The 18678-nt window shown below is 38.0% G+C and overlaps 1 protein-coding gene across 4 annotated transcripts in view; it reads right to left on the bottom strand.

The window, feature by feature from the left end:
• Positions 1-4477: 4477 nt before the first annotated feature.
• The window catches only part of GPCPD1 (glycerophosphocholine phosphodiesterase 1), a 68797-nt gene continuing 54596 nt past the window's right edge, over positions 4478-18678 (bottom strand). For 3 of the 4 annotated variants that reach the window (XM_040247904.1, XM_040247905.1, XM_040247903.1), the window contains exons 15-19: positions 18609-18674; positions 17002-17138; positions 14295-14430; positions 13726-13886; positions 6711-7908 (exon numbers count right to left, since the gene is read on the bottom strand). In XM_040247904.1, coding sequence (XP_040103838.1) covers positions 7719-7908; positions 13726-13886; positions 14295-14430; positions 17002-17138; positions 18609-18674 — 690 coding nt within the window. In that variant the 3' untranslated portion in view covers positions 6711-7718. Of the gene's footprint in view, positions 7909-13725; positions 13887-14294; positions 14431-17001; positions 17139-18608; positions 18675-18678 lie in introns of all 4 variants that reach the window. The other variant, XM_040247902.1, reaches the window with a different exon arrangement.

The following is an 18678-nucleotide window of genomic DNA, read 5'->3' as shown; positions in this document are numbered from 1 at the left end:
GTTGAGCTTTAAGCCAACTTTTTCGCACTCCTCTTTCACTTTCATCAAGAAGCTCTTTAGTTCCTCTTCACTTTCTGCCATAAGGGTGGTGTCATCTGCATATCTGAGGTTATTGATATTTCTCCCGGCAATCTTGATTACAGCTTGTGCTTCTTCCAGCCCAGCGTTTCTCATGATGTACTCTGCATATAACTTAAATAAGCAGGGTGACAATATACAGCCTTGATGTACTCCTTTTCCTATTTGGAACCAGTCTGTTGTTCCATGTCCAGTTCTAACTGTTGCTTCCTAACCTACATATTGGTTTCTCAAGAGGCAGGTCAGGTGGTCTGGTATTCCCATCTCTTTCAGAATTTTCCACAGTTTATTGTGACCCACACAGTCAAAGGCTTTGGCATAGTCAATAAAGTAGAAATAGATGTTTTTCTGGAACTCTTGCTTTTTCAATGATCCAGTGGTTGTTGGCAATTTAGGTGAAGGTTTTGCTTTTTTTTTTTTTTGCAAATGGATATCCAATTGTTCCTGCATCATTTGTTGAAAAGACATTTCTCCATTGATTTGCTTTTACGCCCATGTCAAAAATCAGTCAGCTGTATGTATTTCTGTAGATCTTCTACTGTTTCACTGATGTGTCTACCCTTTCACAGTACCATACAGAATCGATTCTTGAAACTACATTAAGTTTTGAACTCAGGCAGTGATTCCTCTCACTTCATTCTTTTTTAAAACTCTTCTTAGATACTCTAGGTCCTTTGCCTTTCCATATAAATTTTAGAATAATGTGCATATCTACAAAATGTTTTGTGGAAAGAGTACAATATGAATTGCATAAAAGTCCCATGTGTTTCTGAGGTCATGCTCATTTTTTATCAGTCTACTTTCTGTTTTGATTGGGTAATTTTTATCTCTGATTCTATCCTCTGTCCTATTCTGCTGTTGAGCCCATTCACTTTTTAAATTTGCTCATTCTAAAACTTTTGTTTGGTTCATTATATCTTCTGTTTCTTTGCTGAGACTATTTTTCCATTTGCTTCGATTTGTTTCCATTTGTTCCATGTTTCTAATTGCTTGCTAAAGCATCTGCTGACAACTGCTTTAAAATCCTTGTCATGTAATTATGTGTCATCTGTACTGTCTTTTCTCACAGGGTTTGAGATCTTCCTGGTTCTTGGTATGAGAAGTGGTTATTGATTGAAACCTGGACGTTTTTGGTATTATAAGACTCTTACTAAATTTTACTTAAATCTTGTTTTTTAACAGGTCCCCTTTGCCACAGCATTGCCTCATTACTGCCAGGTAGAAGGTTCCTGTTGACACCTGAGGACAGGAAGGGCTCGGAGTTCAAGTTTTACACTAGACCTCCTCTGACACCACAGGGTGAGAAGCATCTGTTACTGAGGATGAAGGCTAGGCTCCTTGTGTAGTCTCTACTGACACTGTTGTACAGGCCATCTCTTTGCCACTGTGCAGTGGTAAAAACCCTGATTCTCCTCTGAGCACTGTTCCCATCCCAGAAAGCAAGGAGGTTGGAGTCCAGGTTCCTCACTAGACCTTCTCTGACACCATCCTGGCAGAGGGCTGAAGTACTAAGTTTAAGCCTCCTGGGGTGGAATCTAGGCCATCCCTTTGGCCTTAACTGGTGAGGGTGAGGATATGATTGCAGTCTTTCATATTTGATTAGAATAGAGAAGTTACTGTCTAAAGGATTTCTGACTTGTTATGCTGCCCTTTTCCTGGTCCTTTGCATGAAGAGATCAGGCTTTTACTGGGTTTTGGTGTTCACTTCATTTTTGCCTACATCTTCTGGTGTTTCCTGGTAGCCAACTTCACCAAAATTGTCTGATATAGATAAGGAAAATAAGAAAACCCAGAAAATTCACGTTTTTCCTTGAGTCCTGAAGTCCATTGCTAAATCTGTCTTCTCTCCATCTTTGTCTTCTTATGCTTGTTTTGCATATAATTGTTCATATGTCAGAGGTTTTAGTTGTATTGGGAAGTATGTATATTCCATGTTTCCCAAGAAGTTTAATTTTTCATTACATACATTTTAGTCAAAAAATGAAAAGATCCAAAATCCTGTTAAAAAATGAAACATACTATGTGCTTAGAAAGAAATACCAAATTATATTAATATTTGGGTAGTAAACTTACAGAAGTTTCTTTTGCTAACTCCTATTTACCATGTTTAATATAATGTACATGTGTCACTTGGAAAATGATAGTCCTTTTCCTAAGCTGATTTCTACTACTCTCTTCATGATACACCCCAGGTTATGTTCACTTTTGCAAGGAGTATGAATTCCATCCAAGTAACATCAAATAGCATTTGAATCTTCATTTGGTGTGCTTTTTAAAACTTCCAATGAGCTGATACTTTACAGATTCATGTCCTGGCCACTACTTTCCAGGAATGGATCCTCTGCACTCTTTCTGTCCAAGAGGCAGAGAGGACAAAAGTTGGTACCCTGGGCAAAAGTGTAGGGCCTCTGTGATTGCTCTGTTGTTCAGTCACAGTCGTGTCCCAACACTCTGTGACCCCATGGACTGCAGCATGCCAGGCTTCTCTGTCCTCCACTATCTCCTGGAGTTTTCTCAAATTCAAGTCAATGAGTTGGCTATTTTACCTAACCATTTCAACTTCTGCTGTCCCGTTCTCCTTTCGTCTTCAATCTTTTCCAGTATCAGGGTCTTTTCCAGTGAACCGGCTCTTACCATCATGTGGTATCAGCTTCAGTCCTTCCAATTAACATTCAGGGTTATTTCCTTTAAAATTGACTGGTTTGATCTCCTCATAGTTCCATAGACTCTCTTAAGAGTCTTCTCCAGCAGCAGAATTTGAAGGCATCAGTTCTCCAGCACTCAGTCTTCTTTATGGCCCAACTCTCACATCTGTACGTGACTACTGGAAAATGTTAGTTTGGACTACAAAGACCGTGGTCAGCAAAAAATACTGTCTCTGCTTAATATGCTTTGATTTGGACCATACAGTGTTGGACATAACACTGGAGGAGGTGAGATGCGAGCAGGTTTGGTGAAAGGAAGGAAAAATCTTTGCTGAGGTGTGTTAAATGTGAGATGCCCATTACATCTCCAAGTGGAGATGCAAACTGACAACTGGATATATGAAGCTGGGGCTTAGAGAGGTCTGGGCCACAGAAAAATACATTTGAAATTATGGGATAACATGGAACTTTTACTAAGGTTTAGTTTCTTTCCCATGAAATTATGTAATTTGGTTCTGCAAGTTTGTTTCAGTTCATTCATCCCATATGTATTTGTTTTCTGAGAAAAAAGGCAGAGGTATGTTTGGATCAATTTAGTAGAGGACTAGACAAATTATTTCCATTCATTGCCAAGTCATCTCCAACTCTTTCACAACCCCATGGACTGTTGATGGGACTTCTCAGGCAAGAATACTGGAGTCGGTTGCCATTTCCTTCTCTAGATCTTCTCAACCCAAGGGTCAAACCTGCATCTCCTGCATTGCTGGGTGGATTCCCTACCACTGAGCCACCAGTGGTTTATTATTCCTATACTAACATTAGTTTCTTCATTATTTAAAAACTAATTTCACCATGTCATTTTCCTTAAAAATCATCAATGAACTTTTATATCCTACAAGGATGCAAGGCCTCTGACATCCCTAAATCCTCTTCCACTGTTGGGATGGCTCTATGATCCTCTCTGAACATACTACTACTTTGGCCTCTGAGTTTACAAAGGCTGTGCCCCAAAGCAACCACCACCCCATTCTGCAAGGGCTTGAGAGCCTCATGAAAACTTTCTTCCAATCCATGAGCTCTCCTCCAATACATACTTGGGGATCTTAATCATATGCTTACTTTTAAACCATTTCAAATCCATTTCTCAATATATACCCATGAGATTATTTTGATATATTTCCACTCATGAACACCAAATACTACATTACTTCTAGTATGTATACATTCTTTCTACCCCAAAAGTACATGATCCAAACCTAAAACAGAGTAAATCATTTGTATTCAAATCTAAATGAATAGAACTCCACTGTCAACCTAGAGTACCAAACCAGTGATAATGTATGTGTATGTGTGTGGTTGGGGGAGGAACGCAGTCAGGGTGTGGAGAGTCAAGGAACAAAGGATAATGATGGTCCCTCAAGACTCATGAGCACTGGCCCCACAGGTCATGCAAGTCCTACCCAAGGCAGTACCTGATTCAGCCACCCACTGCAGGATATAGGTGTACTGCTCTAGAAAGGGACAGGCCTGGGAGAAAACTACCTTATCTGCCACTCATTCCCATGACTGTCCTCATTCAGCACGGAGGAGAAAATTAGTTATGGTAGCCCATAAACTAAGTGACCCCAAGAAACTGGGGGTGGAGTGAGACCTCTATGTTTAAATATGCCAACATACATGCACATGCATGCACACACACTCTAGACAACATGGTTGCACACCATACAAAAACATATGTATACTGTGAAACAGTCTGAGTTAGGAAACTAGGATTGTAGTCTCCACCATTTATTCATCTAGTTCATATCTAAGTATAGAACACTATGTAGTGCTAGAAATGCAAAGAAGTCCTTGCCCTTAAGGGGCTTACAATCTTATAAGCGAAACAGAACAGGCACATAAAAACTGGGACTACAAGAAAGCATATGCTAACAAATGCCACAAAACTTCAGAGGGCAGCATTGTCCAAGAACATGGGACTAGGAGTCATAAAGCCCAGTTGTAGTCCCAACCCAGTAAGTCAGTTAACTTGTCTGGGTTTACTACCCCAGCTGCAAAATTGTGAGATTTAGAGGCTGTCTGTACTTGTTTGCATCATGATTCTGATCAAAAGCAGAGGAATGGTTTTTGAGGAGGTGGCACCTGAGCTGAACGCAGAAGGAAGTCAAGGAAAGCGGTGCTGAGGTAGGCCTAAGTATGGGCTTCGGAGGGGAGAAGAAAGACAAATGTCACAAGGAGCAATGGGAGAGAGGTAAACAGGTAGCGGTGGGAGCCCTCAGGCACCACTGACACAGGAATGAACTGTGTTCCTCATATTTACATTCAGTTACAGTACATAATTCCAGATAATGGAAAAAAATCAAAGAACAATGGCAGCATTTTATCAAACATTTCACTCGATTTCCAAAAAATATATAAAATAATTTAACATTATACTTCTACATTTAAAATTGACATTAATAAACTATTCCAACTGCCAAAATGAAAACCAACTCACTGCCAAAATGTAAACCTACTCAAAGTTTACATTCTTAGTAAATTAAATCTCTTAACTCAAAAGTACATTTGATACAAATTATATTATCCTCAAAATCCCAACACTTCTTTTCTACTATGTCCCCATGCATTATGGAAATAAAAATTTGTAAAACAACGTCCCTACCCTTGAAGAGCCTGCAGCGTGGTGAGGCAAACATTAACTGTGTCTACCAAGAATGTACCATGATGCATGACATGATCAAGGAATGAACATTCAGCCATGGAGTAAAAAAAGGTAGATTTATCCCTTCCTAAGTTTTGGCAAGGGTACAGCAGAGAGGTCGATGAAGGGCTAAAGGAGAAATGAGTGCGAGCAGGGAGAAAGTATCAGGGGCAGAAAAGGCTTCCAGGCAAGGCACATGGCTACAGAGAGGGAGCAGTGTGGGAATATGGCATGGCGAGGGCCTAACACAGGCACAGTGTAGCTAGAGCAGAGTGTATGGGGCAACAGCTAGTGATATGGAAGCCAGGACTTAGTCCTATAAAAAAGGAAGCTACTGCTGGCTATGAGTTAATCATCTACTAACCCTGGTGTTTATAAGATCAGAAAGAGACAGGAGAAAGTGAGCAGTGAGGTTCTGTCCTTGTCACAAGCAGTGGCTGTAAGCTCTACTCAGCAAATTATACTGTTGAGGAAACTGACCCCTACATCACTTCCTTTCCTGTTCCTCTTCTTTCCATTCATGATCTGCAAGTCTTTAAAATGGAGCTGGAACTAAAAAGGCACAGGGGAGGAGCAAACAAACAGGACTAGAAATACACGAATGGCTAATCAAGTTACCATAAAGTAATGGTAACTGTATTATACCAGGTCTGTAGATCAAAAAAAGTTAATTCTTTTTCAGAAGTTTTCTAAAAGTGCCTAATTCACACCAAGTTAATTTCCACACAAAGTGTTGCAAAATCTCTTTCAACATGAGAAAAGTATATAAAATCCCTGCAGAAAACTATTTCCTAAACTATTTTCCATTAAATATCAGTGTTACAAACACAGTACCATAGGATTTTAAAGCCTATCTTCACACAATTAAGATCTGACCAAAACTGCATTACTCAGCTTAAAAAAGTAAAGATACAACATACAACCCAAGTTTTCGGTTCTCGGCTACTACCAAATCATATCAGTAATGAATAAACTGCCTACATGAAGTAAAAGCTGTATGCAAATAAGCCATCCTTTCAGGGTGGACACTAAATTCCAGTATCTCATAATAATAGTAAAGGACCAATTCTACACAAGTAACATCTTGAAATTTCATTTTATAATGAAGAAAATAAATCTGTGTATTTTACTTAACATTTACTCATAAGTTAGTTATGCCAAAACAATCTGCTTCTAATGAAAGAAACCTTTGTATAATCCTAATAATACGCATACACATACATAGAATCTTCTACATTTCTAAATAAATTACATGCATGATATTCATTAACCAATAAGAATACCAATGAGAATTCAGGATATTTATTTTTTGCACAGGGTTTTATCTACTGTACAACACACACATACATAAAACAAATCCACAAAGCAATGGTGTGTAATAGGTAGTGAGAGACACACTTAAGCATATTTAACATGCCTACAGACAACTTTTTTTTTCCTTTTTTTTTTAGGCAACAAAATATTTTTTCAGTCCTTGACACCTTCTCACACTCACCTAGCACCACAGATGCAAGGACTTACAGTAAACGTGTAGTCTCATGCTTAAAACAGAAAGCATGCATTCAACAGAATTTATACATTATCATCTATTGTATGAAGTCTGTAATCCATACTTGTAATATTTTGTACATTAAGTTACCCTGCAGCTTTTGGGAATTTTAATATTTATGCAAAATAACTTCTGAAAGATTTATGAAACAAGTTTTCAAGGATCACCTTTAGGCTATTTACACAGGTAATCGTTTGGTTAAATGGGAAAATGGCAGCAGCCTCAAGGTTCATACTGAATGAAAATGGTGTGCATGTCAATTCATGTGAAAAATACATTATACACACAGATGGCACAAAGGTTTGTGCAGTTGGAATCACCAGTGCAAATACATGCATTTGAGGTACTTATTTTTCCCATGGTCAGGTATAATTATGCATAGTCATGGTCTTCTGAGTGCTAAGTATTTCTGACCTGATCAAATAAAAAGCTGTAGTAAGTGTAAATATGAGATATTTATATAGCTAATTCCAAAATTCTATGTTTAACACTATACATTTACATATTTAAAGTATTTACCAACAAATAAATATTCTCATTGTAAAGAGATTGACTGGTAATTATACCTGGCCAAGTGATTTAAATAGCATACTTGAAATTCTAGCAAGAACCGTAATGAAATAGAAAATACTTCATTATTGCTTCATTGGACTGAAAACCTAAAAGGCATAAACAGTGCTTAGTGATGAAAAGTGAATACCCAGAATAGCGGTGCATGCCCCAAATGGTTTCCACCCAGTAAACGCTAAGCACTCTCCACATTATCAATGCCATTGGCATCCACAAGAATGTCAGGCTCCCCACACAAAGATGAGGGAACAAAGCGGCTAACAGTAGGACACAAACAGCTCTTAAGCTCTGGTAATTCTTGCTTCAGGCGTTCCAACTGCTCCACTTGGAATATATTTGGCTGTTCAGGCATCCAATCATATATCCTATGATGAGACAAACAGAAAACATAAAATAGGTAATTTTATGGTTTACTTAGGATCTCACAACCTACAGAATGCCTAGAACACCTATACTACAAAGTCTTAATTTTTTCTTTAAAAGATATAAGCATCAGTTTTATTTAAAAACATTTCTCTTCTTCCAGTCTACTCACTGCCTTTTTGCAACCCTGAAGCAAAAGAGCTGATTATAAATTGAATCAGAAAATGAAATCTGTAGCTTACTAGTGATTCTTCAAGTATCTTTTCTCCAATCAGCAATGCCTTATCTGACAGATGGGAAGTTACTACAAGGTAGAGTTGGAATTCATACCTGATTCTGACTTCAAGCAACTAAAGATCAAGATGAAAAGGACTGCTCGGGACTTCCCTGGCAGTTCTGCAGTTAAGAACCCACACTTCCACTGCGGGGTACATGGGTTCCAGCCCTGGTTGGGGAACTAAGATCCCACATGCCACATGATGCAGCCAAAACATTAAGATTAAATTTAAAAAAAAAAAAGGACTCAGCAGTGTGAAAATTATGCTAAAGCTATGTAGTACTAACAGATGTATCTAGACTTGAGAGCCCCAAGTGACAATAATGGTACTAGCATTGCCCACCAGCACAGCAAGGCAGACCTTTCACTGTTTAAATGTAAAAAAACAGACAATTTACATGAGGCACTAACTCTTTATGACATCAAGCCACTCAGCAGTGCTCAGACTCTGCAATACCATGGACTGTTGCCTGCCAGGCTTCTCTGTCCATAGGATTTTCCAAGCAAGAATACTGTCCTCCAGGGGATCTTCCCAACCCAGGGACCGAACCCAAATCTCCTGCGTCTCTTGCACTGGCAGGTGGATTCTCTACCACTGCACCACCTGGGAAACTACTATGGCATCAGAATAGGGAGAATTTTCTTAAACAAGATTTTTCAAGTATTGATTTTATGAAATATTTCACTATTCTAACACAAAGACTTAATTAAAGGCATGTATACAATAATGAGAAGTGATCTCTCTAGATCAAGATATCAGACTGAATAGAAGCATCTAAGTTCCTTCCCTACATCCTGTCAGAAATAAAATAAGGGTATTGAGAGAAAATTCACTAAATATGAGAAAAACCAAAGAGACACAGCAACAAAATTTTGGAAGCTGGAAAACAGATGGATAAGTAATAAAATACTTCAATTAGCAGAATAGCAAAGTCCAAACCACAAGCTAGTAGTTGAAAAAATGAAAAGGGTGCACTAAAAGTAGCCCAAACTCCTCCGGAACTGGGTGGGGGGAGGAAGGGGCTCAAAGATGGGAGGATGGGGTGAAGGTTGAGCAGTAGCAAGTGGTTCCCCCTTCCATTTAACTCCCTGCTGTGGAGGCTGCCCCTGCCCTACTTGGTCCAGGTTGAATGAGGGAGAAGACTACATGAGAGAGTCTGAGACATTTTATGAAATAGCCATCAGCATCAGGGAAATTACAGATGGTACAAATACAACAAATTCTAAACACAGAGACCTGCCCTTCTTCACCCATCTCTCTTTCCTCACTTAACTCCAAGAAACTGAGTAGCCAGACTTGTATACTCGAAGTACAAAATATTAGTCTTCTATGAGGAATCTGACCAATCAAAAAGCAAAGTTTTTAATCTAATGATAGATGTATGACCAAAGGGGTCCCACAGATTACTCCACAATGAGATTTCACAAGCCATATTCATACACTCAAGAGTTTCCAACAAGCTTTTTAGATTTCAATTCCTTAACCAAGGATTTCTAAATATCTGAGGAAAGCTTCTAACATGTAAGATAGTGAGCAAAAGAGAAGAAAAAAAATTTTTGCAAGTGATCCTTAATGATTTCAGATAAATAGTAATTTCATCAAAAGAACAGAATTTTTTAAATACATATAGAAAAAAGAGCATTCAGAGGAAAAAAGACAGTTCTTGAAAATTAAAAGCACAACAGCAGATATGAAAAACTCAACAGGATCAGCGGACACAAGGTTGAGGAAATCTCTGAAAGTAGAACAAAAAGACAAAGATATAAAATAGGAAAAAAGCTAAGAATTTAAATCTGGTCGAAGAGTATGTAATATACAAATGAAAAGATTTCTATAAAGAAAAACAAAAGGGATACCAAGTGCCTAGCAGACCCACAAGACCATCTTTCTGAAAATTTAGAACACTAGAGACAAAAGCGAAGATTCTCCAGACTTCAGGAAAACAAATCACATGTGAGGGAGTAGGAATCAACATGGTTTCACATTTCTTAACAGCACAATGGAATTGTGAAGATAACGGAGAAATGCTTTTAAAGGTCTTAAAAAAAGATTTCTAACATGGAATTTCATGCCCAGCCACTTCCAGACATGCAAGTTTTCAGACTTTCCATCCTCCTTTCTCAAGAAGATACTGAACTATATGTTCGATAAAAACGACAGAAAAATGAGAGAGAAAAAGATCTGGACTACAGGAAACAGGAGCTCTGACCTAAGAACTGTTGCTCAGCATGGCAGTTGTACCCAAAGAGTCAAGCAATGTTACTGAAGAAGACTGACTGGATGGACAGGCTTGCTGTGGGCTAGCACTCAGAAGAGCCCCTGCCTATCAGGCTTGCTGTGGGCTAGCACTCAAAAGAGCCCCTGTAGCTTTGAAACCTACAGAATGCCCTGAACTATTTAACATTTGTTGATTCCGTTTCCACTCTACCTGACAGGTTTATTTTGGGCTGACCTACTCCTGAGAACTCTTAGGAGGCTCCAGTGAGCACAGAACAAGCACAGAACAGCCCGCTCCATGTGCCCATATTCCTATTATACTTCCCATGCCTAATCCACAGACAAATGCCTGATGCTGAGCTAGAGACCCAGTGGGTCACAAAATTAATCTAGAAAGTTAAAAGTAGCATAGAAAAGTGCAAGCCAATGGCACAATCATTTAAAAAGCACACATACATAAATACTCAGGGACCATTATCTTTTTAACTTATTTAACAGTTTCCGGTCGGAGAAGGCAATGGCACCCCACTCCAGTACTCTTGCCTGGAAAATCCCATGGATGGAGGAGCCTGGTGGGCTGCAGTCCATGGGGTCGCTAAGAGTTGGACACGACTGAGCAAATTCACTTTCCCTTTTCACTTTCATGCATTGGAGAAGGAAATGGCAACCCACTCCAGTATTCTTGCCTGGAGAATCCCAGGGACGAGGGAGCCTGGCGGGCTGCCGTCTATGGCGTCGCACAGAGGTGGACACGACTGAAGCGACTTAGCAGCAGCAGCAGCAATAGTTTCAGGTACACACTTGTAGATTAAATATCTACATGTGAACTAGGTTGCTATGTAAAATGCATTTGCAACTGGGTTTGGGGTCAACAGGTTTAAGTAACTCATTCCCCTAAAGAAACTTATACACATAACCTGGTCAACAATATTTACAACAAACAGTGTAACACCAAACTTTGGCAACCACCTCAACATTCTCCAATAGTAGAATAAATTGTGGTAGAATCATAGAGCCATGAAGAGAAACATATCATAACATGCAACAAATGGGTTGACTTTAAGAATGTAACAAGTAGGGAAAGAGTACAAATAAAGTTTAAAAGCCATGAAAAACTAAATGTTATATTGTCTGCTGCTACTAAGAATTTTAAAAAATTTGAGAATAATCTGATAATCAGTTATATCTGAGGGAGGGGGTAAGGGAATATAATTAGAGAGGGGCATACAAGGGAGTTCATATCTAATAATAATGCTCTTTAAATGTGGGTTCTGTTACTGAATTATTTTAAATAATTTGAGCAGACACAGTATACAAAGAGGAAACATTGCTCAATTTACTGTATGAGGCAAGTATTATCCTCATGTCAAAATTAGACAATCATTTGATAAAGGTAAATTAAAGGCCATTTTAGTCATTACTACAAATGCAGAAATTCCAAATATCAGTAAATTAAGCATAGCAGCTTGTATAAGATAATAAATCACAAAACCATGATTAAATCTAAAATCTGTGTTAATGCCTTTGTAAAATTAGAACTGGCTTTGACAAATTAAAAACACATCACAATTTCCCCCCATGTAAAATGAAACAAAGATTCTGAATCATTTAGATCTTCAATATGTCTAAATTTGATAATGAAAAAATAACAGCAATAAGCACCTTAAATACCATAAGAAACCGTTTAAAAAAAAATTTACACAGGAACTCAGGGACAATGAAAGAGATAGGAAAGATTGCTAGGTTTTTCTTGGTTGCACCTCATTGCTTGCAGGATCTTAGTTGCCCAACCAGGAACTGAACTTAAGCCATTGGCAATGAAAGCACTAACTTCTATCCATAGAGTGCGAGGGAATTCCCAGGACTGTTAAGTTTTTATTATTAGTCTTGAACTATTTGAAATACGTACACACACACACACACACACACAGAAGACACATATATATGTAGTTCATATATATAAGTATGGTTGATTATATATATAGACGTAATACTTTGACTAAAATTCTTTAAAAAAGAAGAAAAAACTTCCAAGAACAATAAAAACTGACTCGAACCCAGTCCATATTTCACCTCTCCTTGGGCCCAAGCAGAAGCCCAGTGCTGGGTTGCCTCAACATCCTCCACACACACCCTCAACACAGTCCTGCCCTGGTGCCTGCTCCCACCTCTGCCTAAAATGCAAAATCTGTCACAGCCAATTTCACCACCACCACCCATGCTCAAATCTATCTCTTGCTTCCTCTTTAAAATTATTTTTGTTGACCCTGTGCCACGAAGCACTCACTCTGTTTTGGCTTTTTATATATATCACACAGGATCTTCCTGTTTTCCTTGCAAGGTCAGTGTTTGTTACAACCAAGTAGGGCCCTTTAGATGAAGGATCTGACTAAAATTTCTATACTCTACAACAGCTGTACATGATATAATCTCACAATATACTTTTCTTACCTGAAAAGGTTTGCAATCATTCCTTCCTCCTCCTCAAAGAAATATTCCCTCAAAATTTGCTAAAGACTTCCATCATATTACAACTTAAAATTTTTAATTTTCCTTTAGTTAGATGGAAACATCTAATAGAAAGAATCATGAATTATGCAGCTTAAAGAAATATTAGCCAAATACTTTAAAAGGCAGGCATTATCCGGGTTGTAGTTTTAAGACAACACTAATACAGACAAAATAGCGGGGGTGGGGAAAGCTTTATTAAGTAAGCAATATAACTTTATAGAACAAACAGTAATATGAACTAAATCCAAGGACTGTATTTTTTTAAAGCAGGTCTGGTAACAAATTTTATCGCTTACTTGATGCTGCTCAAGTATTAGTAAACCCACTAAACCCCCTCAGCAGAGTAAACCTTCTAACCCCAGATTTTTTTTACACTAAGCAACCTTTTCATCTCTCAGAGATCTCAGACTTACATTTTAAACAACCAGCAAATTTATTTAAAAACAAATTATTTAAGCTATTGTATTGAGCCAAAAACTGGTAATACCAAAGTGAACAAAACAGGCAAAGCCTTGCCCTCATGGAGGATATTTGGGGATGTGCAAAGTATGAAAAGCCACAGAACTGGATGAGACCACCAAGAAAGTTCATACAGACAGAGAACAAGTTTAGGGCAAACAGCCACCTCCAACTGCAAGATGAGTCAATATATCTTCTATGTTAGTGAGCACTCTGAATTTTTAACAAACTTCCCAAGTGACTGTGGTATACTCCAAAGATTGAAAAAATTTCACTGACAAATAAATGTAAAGATAATTATACTACTTTTCCTCTTCTAACAATCCATGAAAATTTTTCATAAAAAACAAATACCTATCATAAATTAGACCATTAACTCCAAATTCCTTTAATTTCTTTCTGTTTTCAGGATCATTGGTATCATCGCCCCAACAGAATATGACCAGTCCCTTAGCTTTTGCTTCTTGAATATAGGACGGATTTCTGAGTAGGTCTTCAGTATGTGCATTTATTCCCTAAAAGATGAAAAATAAGTTACTAATGAAAAAGTAACATTAACTACAAATTAAAATGGTCATACTCTATATTAGTATTCTGTAAAGTAGAATGGACAGGGAAGGAAAACGTTAGAATTTTTTCTTTCAATTTAATAAATCAAACCAGTTTAGATGATTCATAAAACCCACTCAGAACACTAAACTACAAAACATACTTAACCTAGGCCTGCAAAAAAATTTTTGTCAGTAGTAGTCATTTAACTGCTTTTCAGTCTGTAACTTAATATTCTCATTTTATGTAGAGCTATCTGCTCATTATACATAAGTCAAAACTAACCACTCAGATGTTAAGGTAATGCATAATTTTACTATTACTCTAAAATATTTTTCAAAAACTAAATATTAAAAAATTCAAGCATAGCTTACCAGTAGATTTTCAAATTGTGCAAAGCTCATTGCAATGGGAGTTGTCCGAGATCTGAGGTCCATGAGTTCAGGGTAAATATCAGACTTCCCTTGAGTCAAAAATAATATGGGATATTTGTTCTGCTTTTGCCGAACCCTAAAAAAAGACAATTTAAAAAATATTTTTCAATGGGCAGATAACCATAACATATCGCTTTCAAATTTGAGAAAATACTAAAAATATAAACAAAAAGAAATTAAAGGCATACTCGTTACAGAGGTATAACAAACATTAACATATACTGCCTGTAAGTTAAAAAAAAGAAAAGAAAAAATTATATCATTCTATACAAGAGTTAAAATGCTCTCAGAAATGGGCAAAAAGAAAACCCTTGAAGGATTACAATTCCGTAAGGAGGATTTCATATGTCTGTAAAATGAAACACAGGGTGTGAGGTACTTCAACCCAGGGATGTACAAGACATCTCAGTTCAGTTCATTTGCTCAGCAGTGTCTGACTCTTTATGACCCCATGAATGGCAGCATGCCAGGGCTCCCTGTCCATCACCAACTCTCGGAGTTCACTCAGACTCATGTCCATCGAGTCAGTCATGCCATCCAGCCATCTCATCCTCGGTCGTCCCCTTCTCCTCCTACCCCCAATCCCTCCCAGTATCAGTCTTTTCTAATGAGTCAACTCTTCCCATGAGGTGGCCAAAGTACTGGAGCTTCAGCTTTAGCATCATTCCTTCCAAAGAAATCCCAAGGCTGATTTCCTTCAGAATGGACTGGTTGGATCTCCTTGCAGTCCAAGGCACGCTCAAGAGTCTTCTCCAACACCACAGTTCAAACGCATCAATTCTTTGGCGCTCAGCCTCCTTCACAGTCTAACTCTCACATCCATACATGACTACTGGAAAAACCATAGCTTTGACTCGACGGACCTTCGTCGGCAAAGTAATGTCTCTGCTTTTGAATACGCTATCAAGGTTGGTCATAACTTTTCTTCCAAGGAGTAAGCATCTTGGCTGCAGTCACCATCTGCAGTGATTTTGGAGCCCCCCAAAATAAAGTCTGACACTGTTTCCACTGTTTCCCCATCTATTTCCCATGAAGTGATGGGACCAGATGCCATGATCTTCGTTTTCTGAATGTTGAGCTTTAAGCCAACTTTTTCACTCTAGTCTTTCACTTTCATCAAGAGGCTTTTTAGTTCCTTTTCACTTTCTGCCATAAGGGTGGTATCATCTGCATACCTGAGGTTATTGATATTTCTCCGGGCAATCTTCATTCCAGCTTGTGTTTCTTCCAGTCTAGCGTTTCTCATGATGTACTTTGCATAGAAGTTAAATAAGCAGGGTGATAATAGACAGCCTTGACGTACTCCTTTTCCTATTTGGAACCAGTCTGTTGTTCCATGTCCAGTTTTAACTGTTGCTTCCTGACCTGCATACACATTTCTCAAGAGGCAGGGTAGGTGGTCTGGTATTCCCATCTCTTTCAGGGTTTTCCAGTTTATTGTGATCCACACAGTCAAAGGCTTTAGCATAGTCAATAAAGCAGAAATAGATGTTTTTCTGGAACTCTCTTGCTTTTTCCATGATCCAGCGGATGTTGGCAATTTGATCTCTGGTTCCTCTGCCTTTTCTAAAACCAGACTGAACATCAGGAAGTTCACGGTTCACATACTGCTGAAGACTGGCTTGGAGAATTTTGAGCATTACTTTACTAGAATGTGAGATGAGTGCAATTGTGTGGTAGTTTGAGCATTCTTTGGCATTGACTTTCTTTGGGATTGGAATGAAAACTGACCTTTTCCAGTCCTGTGGTCACTGCTGAGTTTTCCAAATTTGCTGGCAGATTGAGTGCAGCAATTTCACAGCATCATCTTTCAGGATTTGAAATAGCTCAACTGGAATTCTATCACCTCCACTAGCTTTGTTCATAGTGATGTTTTCTAGGCCCACTTGACTTCACATTCCAGGATGAGTGATCACACCATCATGATTATCTGGGTCGTGAAGATCTTTTTTGTACAGTTCTTCTGTGTATTCTTGCCACCTCTTCTTAATATCTTCTGCTTCTGTTAGGTCCATACCATTTCTGTCCTTTATCGAGCCCATCTTTGCATGAAATGTTTCCTTGGTATCTCTAATTTTCTTGAAGAGATCTCTAGTCTTTCCCATTCTGTTGTTTTCCTCTATTTCTTTGCATTGATCGCTGAAGAAGGCTTTCTTATCTCTACTTGCTATTCTTTGGAACTCTGCATTCAGATACTTATATCTTTCCTTTTCTCCTTTGCTTTTCACTTCTCTCCTTTCCACAGCTATTTGTAAGGCCTCCCCAGACAGCCATTTTGCTTTTTTGCATTTCTTTTCCATGGGGATGGTCTTGATCCCTGTCTCCTGTACAATGTCACGAACCTCATTCCATAGTTCATCAGGCTCTCTTATCTATCAGATCTAAGCCCTTAAATCTATTTCTCACTTCCACTGTATACTCATAAGGGATCTGATTTAGGTCATACCTGAATGGTCTAGCGGTTTTCCCTACTTTCTTCAATTTAAGTCTGAATTTGGTAATAAGGTGTTCATGTAGGGAATATATAAAATGCAATACAGAAGACAAATCAAAGGTGAAGGCTGAAAACTTCCTTATCTCCTACTGCAGCAAAACTACTCTAAATCCTAGCTACAGTCTAAGTATATAGGAGAAAAAAACTACTTACATTGTGCAAATATCTGCATCAAATGAAGAAAATACTATTCTCCTCTTCCCAGAATTTTCTAAAACAGTTTTTAAAATTATATCCAAAAACAGATTCATGTCAAAATATGTTGATAAGTTACCATCCCACATTCCATCCTATGGAAGAATAGGAAAACAAAAGTCATTAAATACCCTAGAATCACAGTACTAAGAAAAATTCTTGAGAATAGTCCAACTAGTATTTTACAGATAAGGAAAGCAAAAGCCTATGTGAATTATTAAGGTATAGATGCTTACATACAAAGTGATTATAATATCAATTGACTTTTGTTTTAATGAAGTTTAACAAAATAAAAGCTAAAATTCTAGAAATCTGAAATCTACTGTGACTTTAAAATATTTTTATATAATCTTCATAAACTGTAAGTGGACAAAAAGACTCCACTTTATTTGTTAACTCACTAGCCAAAAATCCCTGGTAACTAAGAATTACCAGTTAAAAATCTCATTCTTGAGTCTTAGGCATATTAAGTACCCTCAAAAACTAATTTTCTAAATATAGATAAAATACTAAGAGCCCTGTTGATCACCAAATACTAAAAATTTAAAATATTAGTCATTACAGTTATTCTAAAAGCTCTGAAAACTAAAAATCAAGTACTAGGAAAAACATGTTAGCCAGGACCAGCTTATCATAAATAGCGATGTAAAAGACATGCTTTCAGGACAGTTTTGATTATTCTGACCAAAACAAATACCAAGATTGCCTGGATTAACTACTTCCAATGTCCCCCCACCCTAACCAGCACTCTTAGCATGCAACCTGATCTGATACATCCAAGAGTTAGTTGTTTTCCTGGATTAGAACACTACTAGGCTCCACAAAGTCAAGGCTCTTTTTCACCATTTAAGCACAGTAGCAGCTTTTCAATAAATAATTCTTTATTGAACAAAAGAATGACTAAATTTTTCCGAAATTTCTTTTCCTAATTACTACTAGCTACTGCCACTTAACAAAAAACTGCTTAGACAATTATTTAAGGTAAATATTGAGATGAGGGTAAAAAGACAAATACTAATCATTTACAAAGTTCTGACTGGTTAGATTTCTCCCTGTTCCTTTTACAAGTCCCAGAAATTGTCCATATTACTGTGCGCATGAGAGGCATGTAAACTGGATTTTCTACTATAATGTAATAACTGGGCTTCGTCATAACTGATAGCTCAGTTGGTAAAGAATCCGCCTCCAATGCAGAAGATCACAGTTTGATTCCTGGGTCAGGAAGATCCCCTGCAGAAGGGATAGGTTACCCACTCCAGTATTCTTGGGCTTCCCTGGTAGCTCAGCTGGTAAAGAATCTGCCTGCCATCCGGGAGACCTGGGTTCAGTCTGGAGGTTGGGAAGATCCCCTGAAGATGGGAAAGGCTGCCCACTCCTTAACTTTTAAGAACTCAAATAAGTGTAAATTATGCTTTATTTAAAAGGTCTAACAAGCACTGTGCCTGCTGGAAGAAGCCCTAAGATTTCAGTTTCACTTATTCCACTAAAACAAAGAGACAAGAATCAATGCATTTAAAGAAATGAGAGGGAGGAAAGAAGAATGGGTCACATGGAGAATGGCTTACCCTTTGCTGGCAGATCCATTTAATTTCTATGTTAAACCCTACATCTTCTGGCAAAGATTCTAAAACCTAG

Source organism: Oryx dammah, unplaced genomic scaffold (assembly GCF_014754425.2).
Source record: "Oryx dammah isolate SB20612 unplaced genomic scaffold, SCBI_Odam_1.1 HiC_scaffold_10, whole genome shotgun sequence".
NCBI lineage: Eukaryota > Metazoa > Chordata > Mammalia > Artiodactyla > Bovidae > Oryx > Oryx dammah.
Note: the sequence above shows the minus strand (reverse complement) of the source record. Positions and strands in the feature narration are given on the sequence as shown.